The sequence below is a fragment of the Oncorhynchus mykiss genome, chromosome 10, assembly GCF_057628025.1.
Source record: "Oncorhynchus mykiss isolate SJ-2025 chromosome 10, ASM5762802v1, whole genome shotgun sequence".
Lineage (NCBI taxonomy): Eukaryota > Metazoa > Chordata > Actinopteri > Salmoniformes > Salmonidae > Oncorhynchus > Oncorhynchus mykiss.
The window spans coordinates 55,911,164-55,929,101 of record NC_143031.1 but is presented as its reverse complement, the minus strand read 5'-3'; the positions used below and the strand labels follow the sequence as shown (position 1 = coordinate 55,929,101).

Genomic DNA, 17,938 nt, shown 5'->3' with positions numbered 1-17,938 from the left:
AAGAGCGCCGGAGTTCCTCTGTAGAAATGGGATAACCTTCCAGAAGGACAACCATCTCTGTGGCATTCCATCAATCAGGCCTTTATTGGTAGAGTGGACAAACGGAAGCCACTCCTCAGTAAAAGGAACATGACAGTGTTTGCCAAAAGGCACTTAAAGACTCAGACCATGAGAAACAAGATTCCTTGGTCTAGAGATTGAGCTCTTTGGCCTGAATGCCAAGCATCACGTCTGGAGGAAACCAGGAACCGCTCATCACCTGGCCAATACTATCCCTACGCTGAAGCATGGTGGTGGCAGCATGATGCTGTGGCGATGGTTTTCAGCGTCAGGGACTGGGAGACTAATCAGGATCAATATGTGACATTTCCTTTTATACATATATTTGCAAAAATGTCTAAACCTGTTTTTGGAATAAGTGAAGGGATCTGATTACTTTCTGAATTCGCTGGATATTTATGTTCCAAATGCAATTATGCAGTCTAATACATCCACAGTGGAATTTGAAAAACAGTTTTAGTGAATTAATTGTATTTGTTACATTTCAACATTCAAACCTTGTTTGGCATTATCTAGTCCAAATATGGCATTATTCCACTCTTTGTATCCGTTTTGGATTAGTTTCAATGGGCAACTTTTACTGTGAAGTTGAACAGCAAATTCCACTATTGTGGCTCATTCTTGTTGTGGCTAGTTTCTAGTGATGGGAATTCTTTCTCTTTTCAGTGAACCTGCTAGTTCGGCTCAGCTCGACAAAAAGAGCCGGCTCTTTTGGTTCCTAAATGGCTCTTTAAAAAAATATGTTTTGTATTTTTCAAGTCAAACAGTTTGCGATAGTCCAACTATGATTGGTGTTAAAACAATTAATTAAATCATACTCTACCTTAACCACAATGTATTTAAAAATGCATTGGTTCGATATGAAAAAGAATGCTATTAAACAATTGCATTTAAAGTATAACTTTTTAATGTACATAAAAAGTGCATATAAATCTAGCCATTCAAATCAAATACAATCTGAACAGCATAATAGAATAGTGCACCATAAAAAATAAATAAATATTGCAGCATCCCACAAATTGAAATAAATGTAAAAAAGAAGGATGCCATTACACATGCACTGTAACTGATCTCGTCCTCCTCTTCTGAGGAGGAGTAGCGAGAGGATCGGAGGACCAATGCGCAGCGTGGTAAGTGTCCATAATGTTTAATCAAAACACAACAGAACACTGGAACAAAACAATAAACGTGAATAAACAAAACAGTCCCGTGTGGCAACAAGCACTGACACGGAAGACAAACACTCAACTCAAAAGTGAAACCAGGCTACCTAAATATGATTCTCAGTCAGGGACAACGATTGACAGCTGCCTCTGATTGAGAACCATACTAGGCCGAACACAGAAATCACAAATTATAGAAATACGAACATAGACAACCCACCCAACTCACGCCCTGACCATACTAAAACAAAGACATAACAAAGGAACTAAGGTCAGAACGTAACAGTACCCCCCCCCCCCCCCCCATCCCCAAAGGTGCGGACTCCGGCCGCAAAACCTAAACCCATAGGGGAGGGTCTGGGTGGGTGTCTGTCCGTGGTGGCGGCTCTGGCGCGGGACGTGGACCCCACTACACCATAGTATTTGTCCACCTCCTCAACCGCCTCCGTGGTCTCTTTCAAGCGGCGACCCTCGCCGCCGATCCTAGCACTGGGTCCCGGACGGACGGGAGACTCCAGCAGCGCCGGACGGGCGGGAGCACCTGTAGGGAGGAGACAGAGAGACAGCCTGGTGCGGGGGGCTGCCACTGGAGAGCTGGTGCGTGGAGGTGGCACCGGATAGACCGACCGTGAAGGCGCACTGGAGGTCTCGAGCACCGTGCCTGCCCAACCTTACCTGGTTGAATGCTCCCCGTAGCCAGGCCAGTGCGGCGAGGTGGAATAGCTCGCACTGGGCTTTGCTGGCGAACCGGGGACACCATGCGTAAGGCTGGTGCCATGTACACCGGCCCGAGGAGACGCACTGGAGACCAGGTGCGCTGAGCTAGCTTCATGGCACCTGGCTCGATGCCCACTCTAGCACTATGCATGCGCACTGGGGACACCGTGCACTCCACCGCATAACACGGTGCCTGCCCGGTCCCTCTCGCTCTCCATTAAGCACGAAGTTGGCGCAGGTCGCCTACCTGACATCACCACACTCCCAGTGTGCCTCCCCCAATATATTTTTGGGGCTGCCTCTCGGGCTTCCAGCCGCGCTGCCTCCTCATAACACCACCTCTCGACTGTCGCTGCCTCGCTGCCTCAGCTTGTGCCCAGGGTCCCTTGCCGTCCAGAATCTCCTCCCATGTCCAGGAGTCCTGCGACTCCGGCCGCTGCTGCTGCCCGTTACCACGCTGCTTGGTCCTTTGGTGGTGGGTGTTTCTGTAACGGATCTCGTCCTCTTCTTCTGAGGAGGAGTAGCGAGAAGGATCGGAGGACCAATGCGCAGCGTGGTAAGTGTCCATAATGTTTAATCAAAACACAGAACACTGGAACAAAACAATAAACATGAATAAACGAAACAGTCCCGTGTAACAACAAGCACTGACACGGAAGACAAACACCCACAACTCAAAAGTGAAACCAGGCTACCTAAGTATGATTCTCAATCAGGGACAACGATTGAAAGCTGCCTCTGATTGAGAACCATACTAGGCCGAACACAGAAATCCCAAATTATAGAAAAACGACCATACACAACCCACCCAACTCACGCCCTGACCATACTAAAACAAAGACATAACAAAGGAACTAAGGTCAGAATGTGACATGCACATTTAAAGTACACATTTTTAAATGTATATAAACAAAGTGCATATAAACGTAACAACTAAAAACGAATACAATCTGAACATAATAGAATATTGCACTGGGGCGGCAGGTAGCCTAGTGGTTAGAGTTAGACTAGTAACCGAAAGGTTTTGTCTACCGATACTACATTCTCATCTACTGCTCAAATACATATATAATAATGGATTAAATAATGATGTAGTAATAACTGCTTACTGTACCTCTCTCCAATGATCTCCACAGTGACCTGCTCAAAGGGTTCCAGGACTCTGAACACCTCCTCCACCACCACCTTCCATTCCTCTTGTGTCAGAGCATCAACAGGTGCATTGACAATGGCCAGGGTAGAGATGGCATCCTTTGACTGAAGAAACCGCTTCAACATATAAAATGTTGAGTTCCACCTTGTAGTGCAGTCTTGTTTAGGCCTCAGCTCAGGCATCCCCATCTAGGGTTGTGTAGACTTTAGTTTTTCAGCACCTACTGCTTTCACTTTGTCCACAGTGGGCTTCATCACCTTCAGAGCATCTCTTATAATCAGGTTGATTGTGTGGCAAGACATGGATGGGTCCTTTGTCATGTCTGATGAAAGGAGAGGACCAAGGTGCAGCGTGGTGAGTGTACATTATCTTTTAATGATCAATATGACACCGAACAAAAACAATAAACACTACAAAACCAAACCATGAAGCTCAAAGGCTAAGTGCCCTAAACAAAGTCAACCTCCCACAAACACAGGTGGGGAAAAAAGGGCACCTAAGTATGGTTCCCAATCAGAGACAACGATAGACAGCTGTCCCTGATTGAGAATCATACCCGGCCAAACAAAAAAATAGAAAATATAGAACACAAAACATAGAATGCCCACCCCAACTCACGCCCTGACCAAACCAAAATAGAGACAGAAAAAGGATCTCTAAGGTCAGGGCGTGACATCCATTTAAACATTTTCATGGCTTTGGTAATGTTAGCTGCATTGTCGCTAACACAACAGACCACTTTTCCATCTACTTGCCATTCTCTGGCCAGTTCCTCTGCCAAGTTCTCTGAGGTGTGTCTGTCGCTGAAGTCAAAGCAGTCCAGAAGACAGCTAGACATCGAAAAATCTTCAATGAAGTGACATGTAACCGACATGTAAGAAGTGGTTACCCTTGATGTTCAGCAGTCAGTGGTAAGGCAAACTGCTGTAGCTTTTTGGACTCTTTCCCGCACTGAAGCCTGTGTGCTCTCATACAGTTGTAGAATAAGTGCTTTTGAAAGGGTTTTCCTGCTTGGAATAGTGTGCATTGGATTTAGACTATTGCTATATTTTCTAAAACCTCTGTCCTCCACGATCGAAATGGCTGGAATTTGGTGGCAATCATTTTAGCCAATGCAATATCAATTTGGCCTTGTTTTGCTACATAGACTTTGGCATAAACTGGTCCATAGAAGACTGCGTTGCTGTGGGTCGCAGAGTAGGCCTACTTAAACTGTGTGGATACATCTCCACGCAGGCCCGCTAGTTTCTCGAAGCTCAGCTACAGCTAGCTTCACAGTTGGGTGCACAGTTCGCATATGCCGGTGTAGGTTGTTCATAGAATCGGCTTTATATGAGATTTTGTTTTGGCAAATTCTACACTGTGCTCTAACATAGTTTTTTTTAATTGATCCATTATTTTACCAGGTAAGTTGACTGAGAACACGGTCTCATTTGCAGCAACGACCTGGGGAATAGTTACAGGGATGAATGAGCCAATTGTAAACTGGGTTTAGGTGACCGTGATGGTTTGAGGGCCAGATTGGGAGTTTACCCAGGACACCGGGGTTAACACCCCTACTCTTACAATAAGTGCCATGGGATCTTTAATGACCTCAGAGAGTCAGGACACCCGTTTAACGTCCCATCCGAAAAACGGCACATTTTTTTTAGACCAGAGGAAAGAGTGCCTCCTACTGGCCCTCCAACACCACTTCCAGCAGCATCTGGTCTCCCATCCAGGAACTGACCAGGACCAACTCTGCTTAGCTTCAGAAAAAAGCCAGCAGTGGTGTGCAGGGTGGTATTTATGTTAACATTATTAAAATGCATCCAAATGCTACTGTGCTTCCGACACATTTTCCAGCTGTTGTTTTCACAGCTGTCCTTCCTCTCTCTCCTCAGCTGCTAAGTGTGTGACTGTGAGTGAGCTGGCTCGGCTCTCCCTCACGCATCTTTGGTTCATTGGTTGACAATGCGTGTCTGATTGACAGGAACAGGTGAGGATGTTAAGTCTGAGCAGACAGTCAGAACAAATGTGTAGTGTGTGCGCTTGAGCATTTAGGCCTATATTATTTTATTTCTTTTTTCGTTCTTTGAATTAGTTAATTAATTCAATTCATTCACTTTTTTCATTCACTTTTGATAATTCATATCTTAATTTTTGTATTTATTTTTATAAATAGATTCAGCTCTTCTTATGCGAACCGGCTCCCAACGTTCACCTACAAGAGCTGGCTCTTAGAGCCGACTCATTCGCGAACAACCCATCACTACTAGTTTCACACAGGTGTCAACCCTGCTTCAGGGTTTCTACAGTAGCTTTTATATAGCCACAAAGTCAGATTCCACAGTCACAATATCAAAATTGACTACAAAAATGTGCTTTTTGGTCTTAATTTAAGGTTAAGGTTTAAGGTTAGCAGTGTGGTTAAGGTTGCGGTTATTATTAGGGTTCAAATCAAATTTTAAGAAGATGGGCGGGTTTTATGACTTTGTGGCTAAAGAAGCTAGTGGAAACACTGTTTGAGCTCAAACCAGATCCAGAAAAGGACACTGTGTTACCACTGAATAGGGCCAACCAGGCAGGATATAACCCCAACCACTTCGCCAAAGCACAGCCAGCACACCACCAAGGGGATAACAACAGACTACTAACTTACTCCTAATTTACTACTTACTACCATTAACTTACTTACCAAACTTACTACCCTAGCTTCCTTTACTTTCCTCCTTTACTAGCTAGAGAATGGGGCTAGGAGATACAGATCTTCATTTCCTTTCTTACCTCCCTTTCTTCTCCTCCTACCCTCACCTCTTTTCCGCCTTTCCCAGCTCACTTCCCTAGCTTCCTTTCCTTCTTCCTTTCCTTTACACATTTTATTTCCTAGATTCCTTTCCTTGCTCCCTTTCCTTTCCTCCTTTCTTAGCTAATTTTCCTCCCTTTCCTCTCCACCTTCTCTATCTATTAGCTCCCTTCCATAGGAAAAGGGAGAAAGGAAAGTAGCTAGGGAAGGAGGTGAGGAAAGGAAGTGAGGAAAGGAAGCCAATAATAGAAAGGGAGTTAGGAAAGGAAGCAAGGAAAGGGAGGTGAAAGCTAGGAAAGAAAAGGGGTTAGGGAAAGGGTGATAGGGATGGAAGAAAAGTAGTAAATGAAAGGAAGAAGGGAAGGAAGTCAGGAAAAGGTAGCTAGGAAAGTTAAGAAGATAAGGAAAGGTAGATAGTGAAAGAGGATAAATTGAGGTAGGGAAGGAAAGGAAGCTAGAAAAGGAGGAAAATAAGCTAGAAAAGGAGGAAAAGAAAGGGAGAGAGGAAAGGAGAAAAATTATGTAGGAGAGAAAATGTATGTGGTAGGGATTAACCACAGCCAGTAGAGAGGAAAGGAAAAGAAGAAGAAAAGGAAGTTAGGAAAGGAGCAAAGAAAATGAAGCTAGGGTAGGAGGAAAGGAAAGAGAGCGAGGAAAGGAATATAGGAAATAAAGGAAGAGTTCACATGTATGTGGTAGGGATTAACCACAGCCAGTAGATGGCGATAGTATTGGTTTTAGTGACAGGCTAGTTTTATTCACAGGCTGCATCTGGATACTACTGAGCATGCATGCATGCTCTACACTTGTGCAAGGCTCCTCCTACTGTTGGATTGCAGAACACACCCTGCTGATACAGTAAAATAATTTTGTTGCCAATATACAATTTTCTTAGCTAATTGATTATATTTTCCAAAGACCATATAGATAGGTTCAGGGGCCCTAAGTGAGATTGGCTCTTATCCAGAGTAACTAGTTGAGAAAAAGTTATCATTTAAACTGCGACCTGGCCGAGATAAAGCAAAGCAGTGTGACACAAACAACAACACAGAGTTACACATGGAATAAACAAACATACAGTCAATAATACAGGAGAAAAAGTCTATATACAGTGTGTGCAAATGAGGTAGGATACAGCCGATGATCAAATAGGATAAATGTACAGTCGAATAACACAATCTAAAAAGTCTATATACAGTGTATGCAAACGAGGTAAGATAAGGGAGGTAAGGCAATAAATAGGCCATAGTGGCGAAATAATTTCAATTTAGCAATTAAACCCTGGAGTGCTAGAGGTGCAGAAGATTAATGGGCACCCCCATAGAGACTGCCAGAGGTCCAGACAACAGGCCCTCCGATTTGACACACTGAACTCTGTCTGAGAAGTAGTTGGTGAACCAGACAAAGCAGTCATTTGAGAAACCAAGGCTGTTGAGTCTGCCGATAAGAATGTGGTGATTAACAGAGTCAAAAGCCTTGGCCAGGTCGATGAATACAGCTGCACAGTATTGTCTCTTATCGATGGCGGCTATGATATCGTTTAGGACCTTGAGCATCGCTGAGGTGCACCCATGACCAGCTCGAAAACCAGATTGCATAAGGGAGAAGGTATGGTGGGATTCGAAATGGTCGGTGACCTGTTTGTTAACTTGGCTTTCGAAGACCTTAGAAAGGCAGGGTAGAATAGATATAGGTCTGTAGCAGTGTGGGTCTAGAGCGGCAGCTTTCCAATCTTTGGGGATCTCAGACGATATGAAAGAGTGTCTCGGCCGATGCTGGAAGAAGACCAAGGTGCAGCGTAGTGAGTGTACATTTTCCCTTTATTTAAAATGACGCCAACAAAACAGTAAACCATACAAAAACGACCGTGAAGATTAAGGGCTATAGTGGCAAAAACAACTACCCACAACGAAAGGAGGGAAAGGGCTACCTAAGTATGATTCCAAATCAGAGACAACGATAGACAGCTGTCCCTGATTGAGAACCATACCCGGCCAAAACATAGAAACACAAAATCATAGAAAACAAAACATAGAATGCCCATCCCAAATCACACCCTGACCAAACCAAATAGAGACATAGTTTTATTCACAGGCTGCATCTGGATACTACTGAGCATGCATGCATGCTCTACACTTGTGCAAGGCTCCTCCTACTGTTGGATTGCAGAACACACCCTGCTGATACAGTAAAATAATTTTGTTGCCAATATACAATTTTCTTAGCTAATTGATTATAGACCATATAGATAGGTTCAGGGGCCCTTTAGTGAGATTGGCTCTTATCCAGAGTAACTAGTTGAGAAAAAGTTCTCATTTAAACTGCGACCTTGCCGAGATAAAGCAAAGCAGTGTGACACAAACAACAACACAGAGTTACACATGGAATAAACAAATCACACCCTGACCAAACCAAATAGAGACATAAAAGGCTCTCTAAGGTCAGGGCGTGACAGTACCCCCCCCCCCCCCCCCCTCTTGCCATGGATCATCACTGGAGGCTTCATGCCATGGATCATCACTAGAGGCTTCTTGACATGGATCATCACTAGAGGCTTCTTGACATGGATCATCACTGCAGGCTTCGTGCCATGGATCATCACTGGAGGCTTCGTGCCATGGATCATCACTGGAGGCTTCTTGCCATGGATCATCAATGGAGGCTTCTTGCCATGGATCATCACTGGAGTGAGGAGACGTATGGGCAGTCTGGTATGTGGAGCTGCCACAGGGCTCACCATGCTGGGGGAGACATGCTGGAGGCTTGGTTCTTGGCGCTGGCACCGGATATACTGGGCCGTGGAGGCGCACTGGAGGTCTCGAGCGCAGAGCTGGCACTACCCGTTCTGGCTGGATGCCCACTTCCCCCCGGCAAATGCAGGACGCTGGCACAAAGCACACCTAACAGTAATTGTATCTCTTTAAGCTGTTTGAATTCTTGTTTCCTGTAACACAGCGCACCATTGAAAAAGAGACCCTGGTCTCATTTGGGGGTCTCTGTATAATAAAGGTTAAATAAATAAAAAATGTGATTGTGATGTGATGCAGTGCTAGGGGGCAAGGCGTGTCCTCTGCCCTAAATGATCAAACTCATTCGACATCAGCCTTGCATTATATGCCTAATCCTCCCACAAGTAGCCCAATAATAAGAGTCCATTCACCAGACCACCAAATTTTGGCCATCAGGACCATCTGGGACGAAATCTCATCTTGTCCTAGTGTCTAGTGTCTAGTTTGAGAAACAGACGCCTCACAAGTCCTCAACTGACAGCTTCATTAAAGACGCCTCACAAGTCCTCAACTGGCAGCTTCATTAAATAGTACCCGCAAAACACCAGTCTCAACGTCAAAAGTGAAGAGGTGACTCCGTGATGCTCCGTGATGAGTTCCTAATGTCCAGTGTCTGTATTCTTTTGCCCATCTTAATATTTTATTTTTATTGGCCAGTCTGAGATATGTATTTTTCTTTGCAACTCTGCCTAGAAGGCCAGCATCCCGGAGTCGCCTCTTCACTGTTGACGTTGAGACTGGTGTTTTGCGGGTACTATTTAATAAAGCTGCCAGTTGAGGACTTGTGAGGCGTCTGTTTCTCAAACTAGACACTCTAATGTACTTGTCCTCTTGCTCAGTTGTGCACCGGGGCCAGTTGAGGACTGTCAGTTAAGGACTCATCTCAATGATGGATGCACCTGCATGCTCAATTTCAAGTCTCATACAAAGGGTCTGAATACTTATGTAAAAAAGGTATTTCTGTTTTTATTTAGTATAAATTATGGGGAATTGTGTGTAGTTTGCTGAGGATTTGTTTTATTTAATCAATTGTAGATTAAGGCTGTAACGTAACAAAATGTGGACAAAGTAAAGGGGTCTAAATACTTTCCGAAGGCACTGCAATGGACGAGGAGAGGAGAGGAGAAAGGAGCATGAAGACCTAAGCACGAGGACCTAATAACCAATATTCTGGTGTTTGGGCAGAAAGTGAAATGGGAACAGAACAAATCCTTAGAGCTGGACTGGACTCAGCACAAGGCCAGGTTATCAGACCAGTGGGCCCAGCAGGAGAGGCTCTGGAAGAGGGAGCAGGGAGAGATGGTGAGGAAGATCTGCTGCTCAGTGCTCACCACCAGAGATATCCAGGATACTCATGAGAAAGTTTAGAAAGAGAAAGCTGAGATGTGGGTAAGAGCTTCAGGATGCAGAAGATCTTAAACGTGCCTCCAAGCATACCAAGGCTGAGAATGCAAGGGCAGAGACGGAAAAAGATACCCTCCAGGAAATGATTCACACAGAAGACGAACGAGGATCTAAAGGGTGAAGCCTAGTTAAGGAAATGAAGAATCTGTCATTACCTAGTACAGCTCACTCGATTGCAATGAACGGCGCCGGAGGAGATGCCTGCCGTTTTACGGACTCCTAACAAATTGTGCTATTGTGTTATTTTTCCCACATTATTTGTAACTTATTTTGTACATAATGTTTCTGCCACCGTCTTTTATGACCAAAAAGAGCTTCTGGATATCAGGACTGCATTTACTCACCTCGTACTGGATGAAGATGTTTTCTTTAAGGAGTCGGATGCCAAGGATTTACTTCAGACACCCGACAATGCCCAAATCCCCGTCATTCGCATGAGAAAGAGACGGAGATATCTGGGACGTAGGTCGGGATGCCTTGTAAGGATCCAACGGCGAATGGGTAATCTGCCTCTACCATCAGTCCTATTAGCCAACGTACAATCATTGGATGACAAAATAGACAAGCTACGATCACGAATATCCTACCAATGGGATATTAAAAATTGTAATATCTTACGTTTCACCGAGTTGTGGTTGAACGACGACACGGATAACATGCAGCTGGCGGGGTTTACGCTGGTGCACAAAATCTAATATTAAGGAAGTCTCAAGGTTTTGCTCGCCTGAGGTAAAGTATCTCATGATAAGCTGTAGACCACACTATTTATCAAGAGAGTTTTCATCTATATTTTTCGTATCTGTCTATTTACCACCACAAACTGATCCTGACACTACGACCACACTCAATGAGCTGTATAAGGCCATACTCAAACAGGAAAACGCTCATCCAGTGGTGGCGCTCCTTGTGTCTGGGGACTTTACTGCAGGGAAACTTAAATCCGTTTTACCGTATTTCTACCAGCATGTTAAATGTGCAACCAGAGGAAAAAAAACTCTTGACCACCTTTACTCCACACACAGAGACACGTACAAAGCTCTACCTCGTCATCCATTTGGCAAATCTGACCATAATTATATCCTGATTTCCCACTTACAAGCAAAAACTAAAGCAGGAAGCGTCAGTGACTCCGTCAATAAAGAAGTGTTCAGATGACACAGATGCTAAGCTACAAGACTGTTTTGCGAGCATAGACTGGAATATGTTCCGGGATTCTTCCGATGGCATTGAAGAGTACACCACATCAGTCATGATGTCATCCCCATAGTGACTGTACACACATATCCCAACCAGAAGCCATTGATTACAGGCAACATCCGCACTGAGCTAAAGGGTAGAGCTGCCGCTTTCAAGGAGCTGCCGCTTTCACGTAGGTAGAGCTGCCACTTTCACGTGAGAATGCTATTTGGCATGGGTCCTCAGATTCTCAAAAAGTTCTACAGCTGCACCTGGTTGCATCACTGCCTGGTATGGCAACTGCAAGTCCCTACAGAGGGTAGTACATCACTGGGGCCAAGCTTCCTGCCATCCAGGACCTCTATACCAGGCGGTGTCAGAGGAAGGCACTAAAAATGGTCAAAGACTCCAGCCACCCTAATCATAGACTATTCTCTGCTACCGCACAGCAAGCAGTACCGGAGCTTCAAGTATAGGTCCAAAAGGCTTCTTAACAGCTTCTACCCCCAAGCCATAAGACATAAAAAATACTTGCCCACTCCCCCTTGAGGACACGTAATTGCACATACCAATAGCCTACAAATGGCCACTTGCATTGATGAACAGGAATGGTTATGAATGAGATCATGAATGGTCACTTCTGGTGTTCTTCACAATTTTGGGGATAGAGTCAGAAAACCAGTTTGTCATCATCCATCTCACCCATGACCTCACCAGCACTAATGAGAAAAACATCATTTCCCATGAATCCTCAAAGAGAGAAGGGGGACGTACTGTTGCAGCGCAAGCTCGAGCAGCCAATTCCTGTCCAGTGGCCATATTGAAATCTCAAGTCTAAGTACTCTGAAGGTAGTGGTTGTCTAACTGGAAGTCTTTAAAATATCGTCTATTTATACCAGAGGGATTTGAGCCAGACATTCCACCTGAGACTCTGCCTGTACTGGACGGCAAGTTGTCTCTGACTTTTGTGGGATAATGAGTCCAACCGATGCTAAACGAGGTGCTAAACGCAGGAAGAACAAGCGGGGCGGTGGCAGCAGTAGCTGCAGTAGTACTGTCTGCAGTACCACCAGTGGCAAGGCCGGGGTTTCAGCCACGGACCTGAGTCTTCAAGCCACGGCAACACCCGTGTCTACCATGGGCTTTCTGACATCAGGGAGCTCTGGAAATGGTAACATGGGCTCTATAACAGGCCTGAACGGAGAGGTGAATATACAGTTGACGTGTTGAACACTAACGTCAGAGATTTTGATTACACATAATCGACAGACATTTGAGGCCTGACATTCTTCAGTAGCTAGCCCAGCTACCGAGGAAGCTAGCTAGTTAACGTTAGTTAGCTAACGTTAGCTAACTCGGGAAATGGGAACCTGACGTCGACAACAGCCAACAAGTTAGTTTAGCTGCCTAACTACGTTAGTAACCTTTCTATATACGGTAACGCGTTAGTTATAACGTTAGCTACTTGCTCAATTTGAAAATAAACTAGACCGGCTGACGTTTCTAGCTATCTTGTTCTAGCTAACGTTACTCGACAACCACAATGTTGACAGACCGAAAATAGCCGATTTTGCTTACACGACAGTCGTTATCTTATTATCTAACTGTTCGCGACGTTGTGGGAGTGGATGTTTGTTACTTGCTAAATGGATACTAACGTTAGTTTACACGCTAACGTTAACTATGACCAAACTGACCATCGCCACTGCACTGTGTCCTTAAACTGAAGTGTCTCTTGTTCCTGACTAGCAGCTAGGTACAGTATGTAGCTTGTTAATAATGCGCAACAATTTGGACAGCCAGTTGGCCTTTAATTTCTTATCTAATGTTTTCATATTCACAATTTTAGCAGGAGTAGTAGCTCACCAGATTAACGTTACTGTACTGTTTACAAACATGACGTCTCAGTCGAGTCTGTCAGTGTCATCGGATTAGCCTGCTAAGTAACAGTAGGCCTATAGTTTGTTTACTCATACCAATAATTTAATAGGAAGGTCATTACTAGTTAGGTCGTCCACGGTGTTTACAGACACAATAATAATGTATAAGACAGACAACTGCAAGACTACTGTCACACAGCCAAGTGAGCCAAATTACTTCCACAACCACGATCCTGCAATATACCAATGGTATAGCAAACATTGCAACATTACATACTTGGCTGTCAAATGGTATATTGAGTGTCTTGCTTTACTCATGGTTTCTTGTCTCGTCTCCATATATTGCAGCTATGCCTTGTCAATCTTCTCTATATCACAACAGTAGCCAGGGAAACAACATCCACTAATCACCAAAGACTAGGCCTATCATGTGTACGTCACATTGGCCGCGACTAGGTTTATCATCTTTAGGGCTGAAGGACTTCCTCATATGATGAGCCAATTGTCCCAAAAAAGTCCATAATGCAGACTTGTTAATACTTAGTCACTGTCTAAGCAAATCCAAGGAAAGTCTGATTTGAGCTAAATACAACGCATTGTATTGCACTCACTCAGTTTCATTAGCCTAGCTAGCCTATATGCCAGACAGTTTCCCCATCATTTGGGATGTAGACAAAGGTTGCAGAAAATAAATCAGGAGAAGAACGCATATTGTGAATACTGATTGTGGCAAATTTTTACTTTGTGAACCCTTGATCGCGATTCTTATAAATTGCTATGATCCATCTATAGAACGGATGTAAGCCCCAGAATATAGGCCTACCAACATCAGAGTGACAGTGGTCTTAATGTTTGTTTCTTTGAAAGCTCAAGATGAGCTTAACTTAACTACTTATTGTGGAAGGAATTTGCCTAGATCAGCATTTACACTAGTCAGGGCTATTATTTCCATCTAAGAAGTAATATAATATTCTCATAACCTTTTGTTTAACTAATCAGTGTGTTTTGATTCATTCTTCAGATGTTTACAAAATCTTTGCAAAGTGCATACAAATCGAGACTACACTCTGCTTATGTAAAGATTGTCTGTTGAAGACAGAAACAGCAGGTGAACTTGCTGGCCCCGTCAATATACTGCTGCGCCGAGCATTAATATGAAAAGTAATATCTGCATATGTTCTTTGCAATATCGGCCAGGACATATCATCAACTGCTTTGTGTTTTATTTGATGTTCAAATAACATAATTCGGAGACAAACCTTAATTGTGTGTGGCCAAGTAGCCCCCAGCCAGGTCAAGTGCTAACATGCTTCAGATAGCCTTGTAATAGACGCTTGGCATCGGTGCTAATGAGAGGGGTGACTCCGGAGGTGTTGGTTTATGTCGGGCCCTTTGTGTCCTCCAGGTCTCTATGAACGGTAACGTTACACCACAGTTTTCGGAGGGGCCGGTGAATTCCGACTTCTCTGGAGTCCTTCAGGTAATGCATCACTCACTGTCTCTGCAGCTACTCCTGTTAGCCCTACGGTAACATAGGTCAGCATCAGCTTATCTTTTGTGAGTATCACTGGGTGGACTGAAAAGCCCCAGGTGGCATTCAGTAGGCACAAAATGTATGAAAAAGTTTTGAAATGGGAAAGGCCCATCCTAAACGTTATGACCAATAATAACTTTACAAATCAGTTTCCAATTTTAATTTTTTTCCCACCTGTTTGTGCTTACTGCCCGTGACCCTGTCTTAACTTTAGAACCTGCCTGGGTAGGCTACATATTGGAGCACTAGTTAGTAGCTACTGGTTACTGCCACTACAGTAGTGCTACACACACTCTTCTAACTGACATCCACTCCGTCTCCAACCACCAGACCCCATTCACATTTGGCCTGAGCCAGAGGGCCCCATATTCCACCACCGGCGACCGCTGCCTCCTGTGCCGGAGTGAGCGCAAGCCAGACAGCACCCTCCATACTGACGCGATGCTCCCCGGGGCGGGACCGAACGGTATGGCACAGCCCCCCAAGTCCCCCAGCGCTCTGCAGCTGCCCCTGTGGGTGTGCCCCGACTGCCGGCGCACGGTGGAGAAGGAGGACCGCCACGCCTCCCTGGAGCAGTCGCTGGTGGTGAGTCACCACAGGCTGGTGGAGGGGTGTGGGTGGAGGGAGGGAGAAGTATGGTGGTGAAAAGGTGATGCTGGACCAATGAACTGAATGACAATGGCTGTTTAAGTGGATGTTTGTGTACAGTTAGTGGATAGCCAAGCCCTAGATAGATGCAGGCAGGCATTGGTGGATTATATCAAGTAACAGAAACATTTAGTCTAGGCCTTTCAACGTGTGTTGCATTATGAGGATAAACATTTTCTGACTTGCACCTCCAGGTTGACTGCATGAACTTCACAAAACCATGTGATCAAAGGTCATGCAGTTTTTTTATGAAGTCGCCTTCAAGTCGCTGTAGTTGCTTCTCACCAACTGCACCATGCATTCATCACCTGCGTTGTGGGAGGCACTATTTGTCAACCAATCATTAGGGTGTTTTTGGTTGAACCACGCGAATGTGACCAAAGATGTGACTGAAACAGGAACCAACTTTACTGCGATTCTAAAGAAACAGGAGATCCAAACGAAAGTGATATGAGACCTCTGTAATCAATACATTTTACACAAGTTATGTTTTCAGTTTGTGAGTGTGATATGAGGGTATAGACATTTTTATTTAGACATTTTATAAAGAACATTTTTATGAACAATAGCAGCTATGTTGACACTTCCATGTTGATCTGAGCCTTGCCAACTTTCTTCTACAGTCGGCTTTGTTAGCGTTACTGCTCAAACACATCCATAGAGTTGGCGCAAAAGAGAGAGTATACCTGTCGCCATCTAAAGGTAGATTACAACAAGGAATAAAGAGGTTGAGGGCTTGTGACTGCCCACTGACTGATCTACAAATGACCTTGTGTCATAAATAACTCATTATTTGTAGATTAGTCAGTCACCATTTATCACAATGCATCACCGATTTGATGCTCTTGAACACGGCCAAAGAGAGACAGACCGACCCATACCACACAGAGGCGTACCACACACAGAGAAAGCGGAGGAAACAGGCAAGCTACAGGTGGACTGTAACAAGGAGCAGAAACACCTGAGTCCTGACCAAACACACTCATTGTAAAACATTAGTTTCCCTCTGTCCGATGACTCAGCATTATAGAGGCTTTGGCTCCTCCTTTGCCATCAGCGGGAGATAATAACCTCAGACAGAAAGCCACACCAGTGTTTAGACGTCTCTCTTGCTGATGACATGTTAGTGGCTGTTCCGCATACACTGCCTTGCCTCACTCCTAAGAGCCACTCTGTGTTGGTGACGTCTAGCAGCTAATTGCTAGGCTAATTGAATTTGAAAGTTGGGAAGAGCCTGACAATTACTGGAGTGTCCCTCTGGCCTGGAATGCGCTTGTTTTTCCTTTCTCTTTTTCTACTATTTTGCTTGATTACGTTCTCTAATTTCTCTCCTGTTCTGGAATTTTGTCTCTAGTCTAGTATAATGAGCATCGATCTCTGTGCACTTTGCTGCAATTAAATACTTCAGAGTACAGACCTAAGGCAACAGTTGGTAACGTTAAGTCACCTTTATGGTCGCTCTTGGTTGCATTATCATTGCTTTTTTGCATGTTCTGATGCCCTGTAATTTCTTATTCCCCAAGAGCCAAGACTTCCTGTTGCACATGCCTGTGGGTAACGGAGGCTTGGGCCAGGAGCTGCCCGCTGCAGGGGGCAGACTGACCAATGGTGGCACACCCCCAACCCTCCCCACTCTCCCCGTCCCAGACCTCACCACCCCTATGACCGCTGACACCGTGTGCAGTTGTGAGGCCTGCAACGAGAGACGGTAAGCTGGATGGGCGCATTTGTGGTGGTCACTAAACGACCACGCTAGAAAGGACGAAAGTGTCTATCGTTTGACATATTGAGCTAGCCTAGTATATCAACTATGTGTTCAGGAAGTTTCTAGAAGCCGCCACTTGTGCTACCATCCTTTTTAGCATTGTCAGATAATAACTAATCACATCCACCAGCCAGCTCTATCTTTCTCTCTAACAGTCTGGTTTCACAACGCCTCAGAACGGGACTTGACTGTAAATCGATGGACTTAACAACCGCTGGTTTTATTGGCTGATCTCTGTCCATCAGCATCTTGTTTTCTTTTTCTTTCAAATACTTTAACTGCACTAGATTGAGCTTGCCTGAGGATATGGAACCAATGGGATAGTCTCAAAAGTGCAAACACCGCCCATCTAGCACTCCAGGCAGGCTCAATGAAATGCTCAACATTTCAATGAATGCAAATACTATTTTAAAGTTGCACAATGCAGAAATCGCTCCGCCATTTCCTGTTTGCTAAAACTCGAATAGTTCACCTAATTTCAGTTTATGCGACAAAATAAGCTAGTATAGTGTAGAGAATCATTGTACCATCTAAACCACTGTGAAATATATCTTCCATAATCAAAACATGTTGTTTTAGCTGTTTGAAGCTGGTGTACAAAACCGAAAGTCAATGAATGGTAGATCTATAACTCAGATTTCTATGTGAATTTGGTTTGGGTGCCCAAAAAGTTACACATTTCCACTTTAACCAATGACTGATATCCAGTTCCTCCAAGATCTGTGAAGTATTTTTATCCGTGGCCAACAATTCTTGATTTTTTTCAGAGGCTTTCAATGAAATTTGGCGACGAGTTTTGTTTGTCATGTTCATTTAATATGAAGCAATAAAAAGTCATATGTGCTCAGCCTGCAGCATGATCTA

The 17,938-nt window shown here is 44.4% G+C and overlaps 1 protein-coding gene across 2 annotated transcripts in view; it reads left to right on the top strand.

The window, feature by feature from the left end:
- The first annotated feature begins 12,000 nt into the window (after nt 1-12,000).
- The window catches only part of fam193a (family with sequence similarity 193 member A), a 31,701-nt gene continuing 25,763 nt past the window's right edge, over nt 12,001-17,938 (top strand). For both annotated transcript variants that reach the window (XM_021619094.3, XM_021619093.3), the window contains exons 1-4: nt 12,001-12,453; nt 14,533-14,607; nt 14,992-15,246; nt 16,833-17,017. In XM_021619094.3, the coding sequence (XP_021474769.3) occupies nt 12,223-12,453; nt 14,533-14,607; nt 14,992-15,246; nt 16,833-17,017 (746 nt within the window). In that variant the 5' untranslated portion in view covers nt 12,001-12,222. The remainder of the gene's footprint in view (nt 12,454-14,532; nt 14,608-14,991; nt 15,247-16,832; nt 17,018-17,938) is intronic.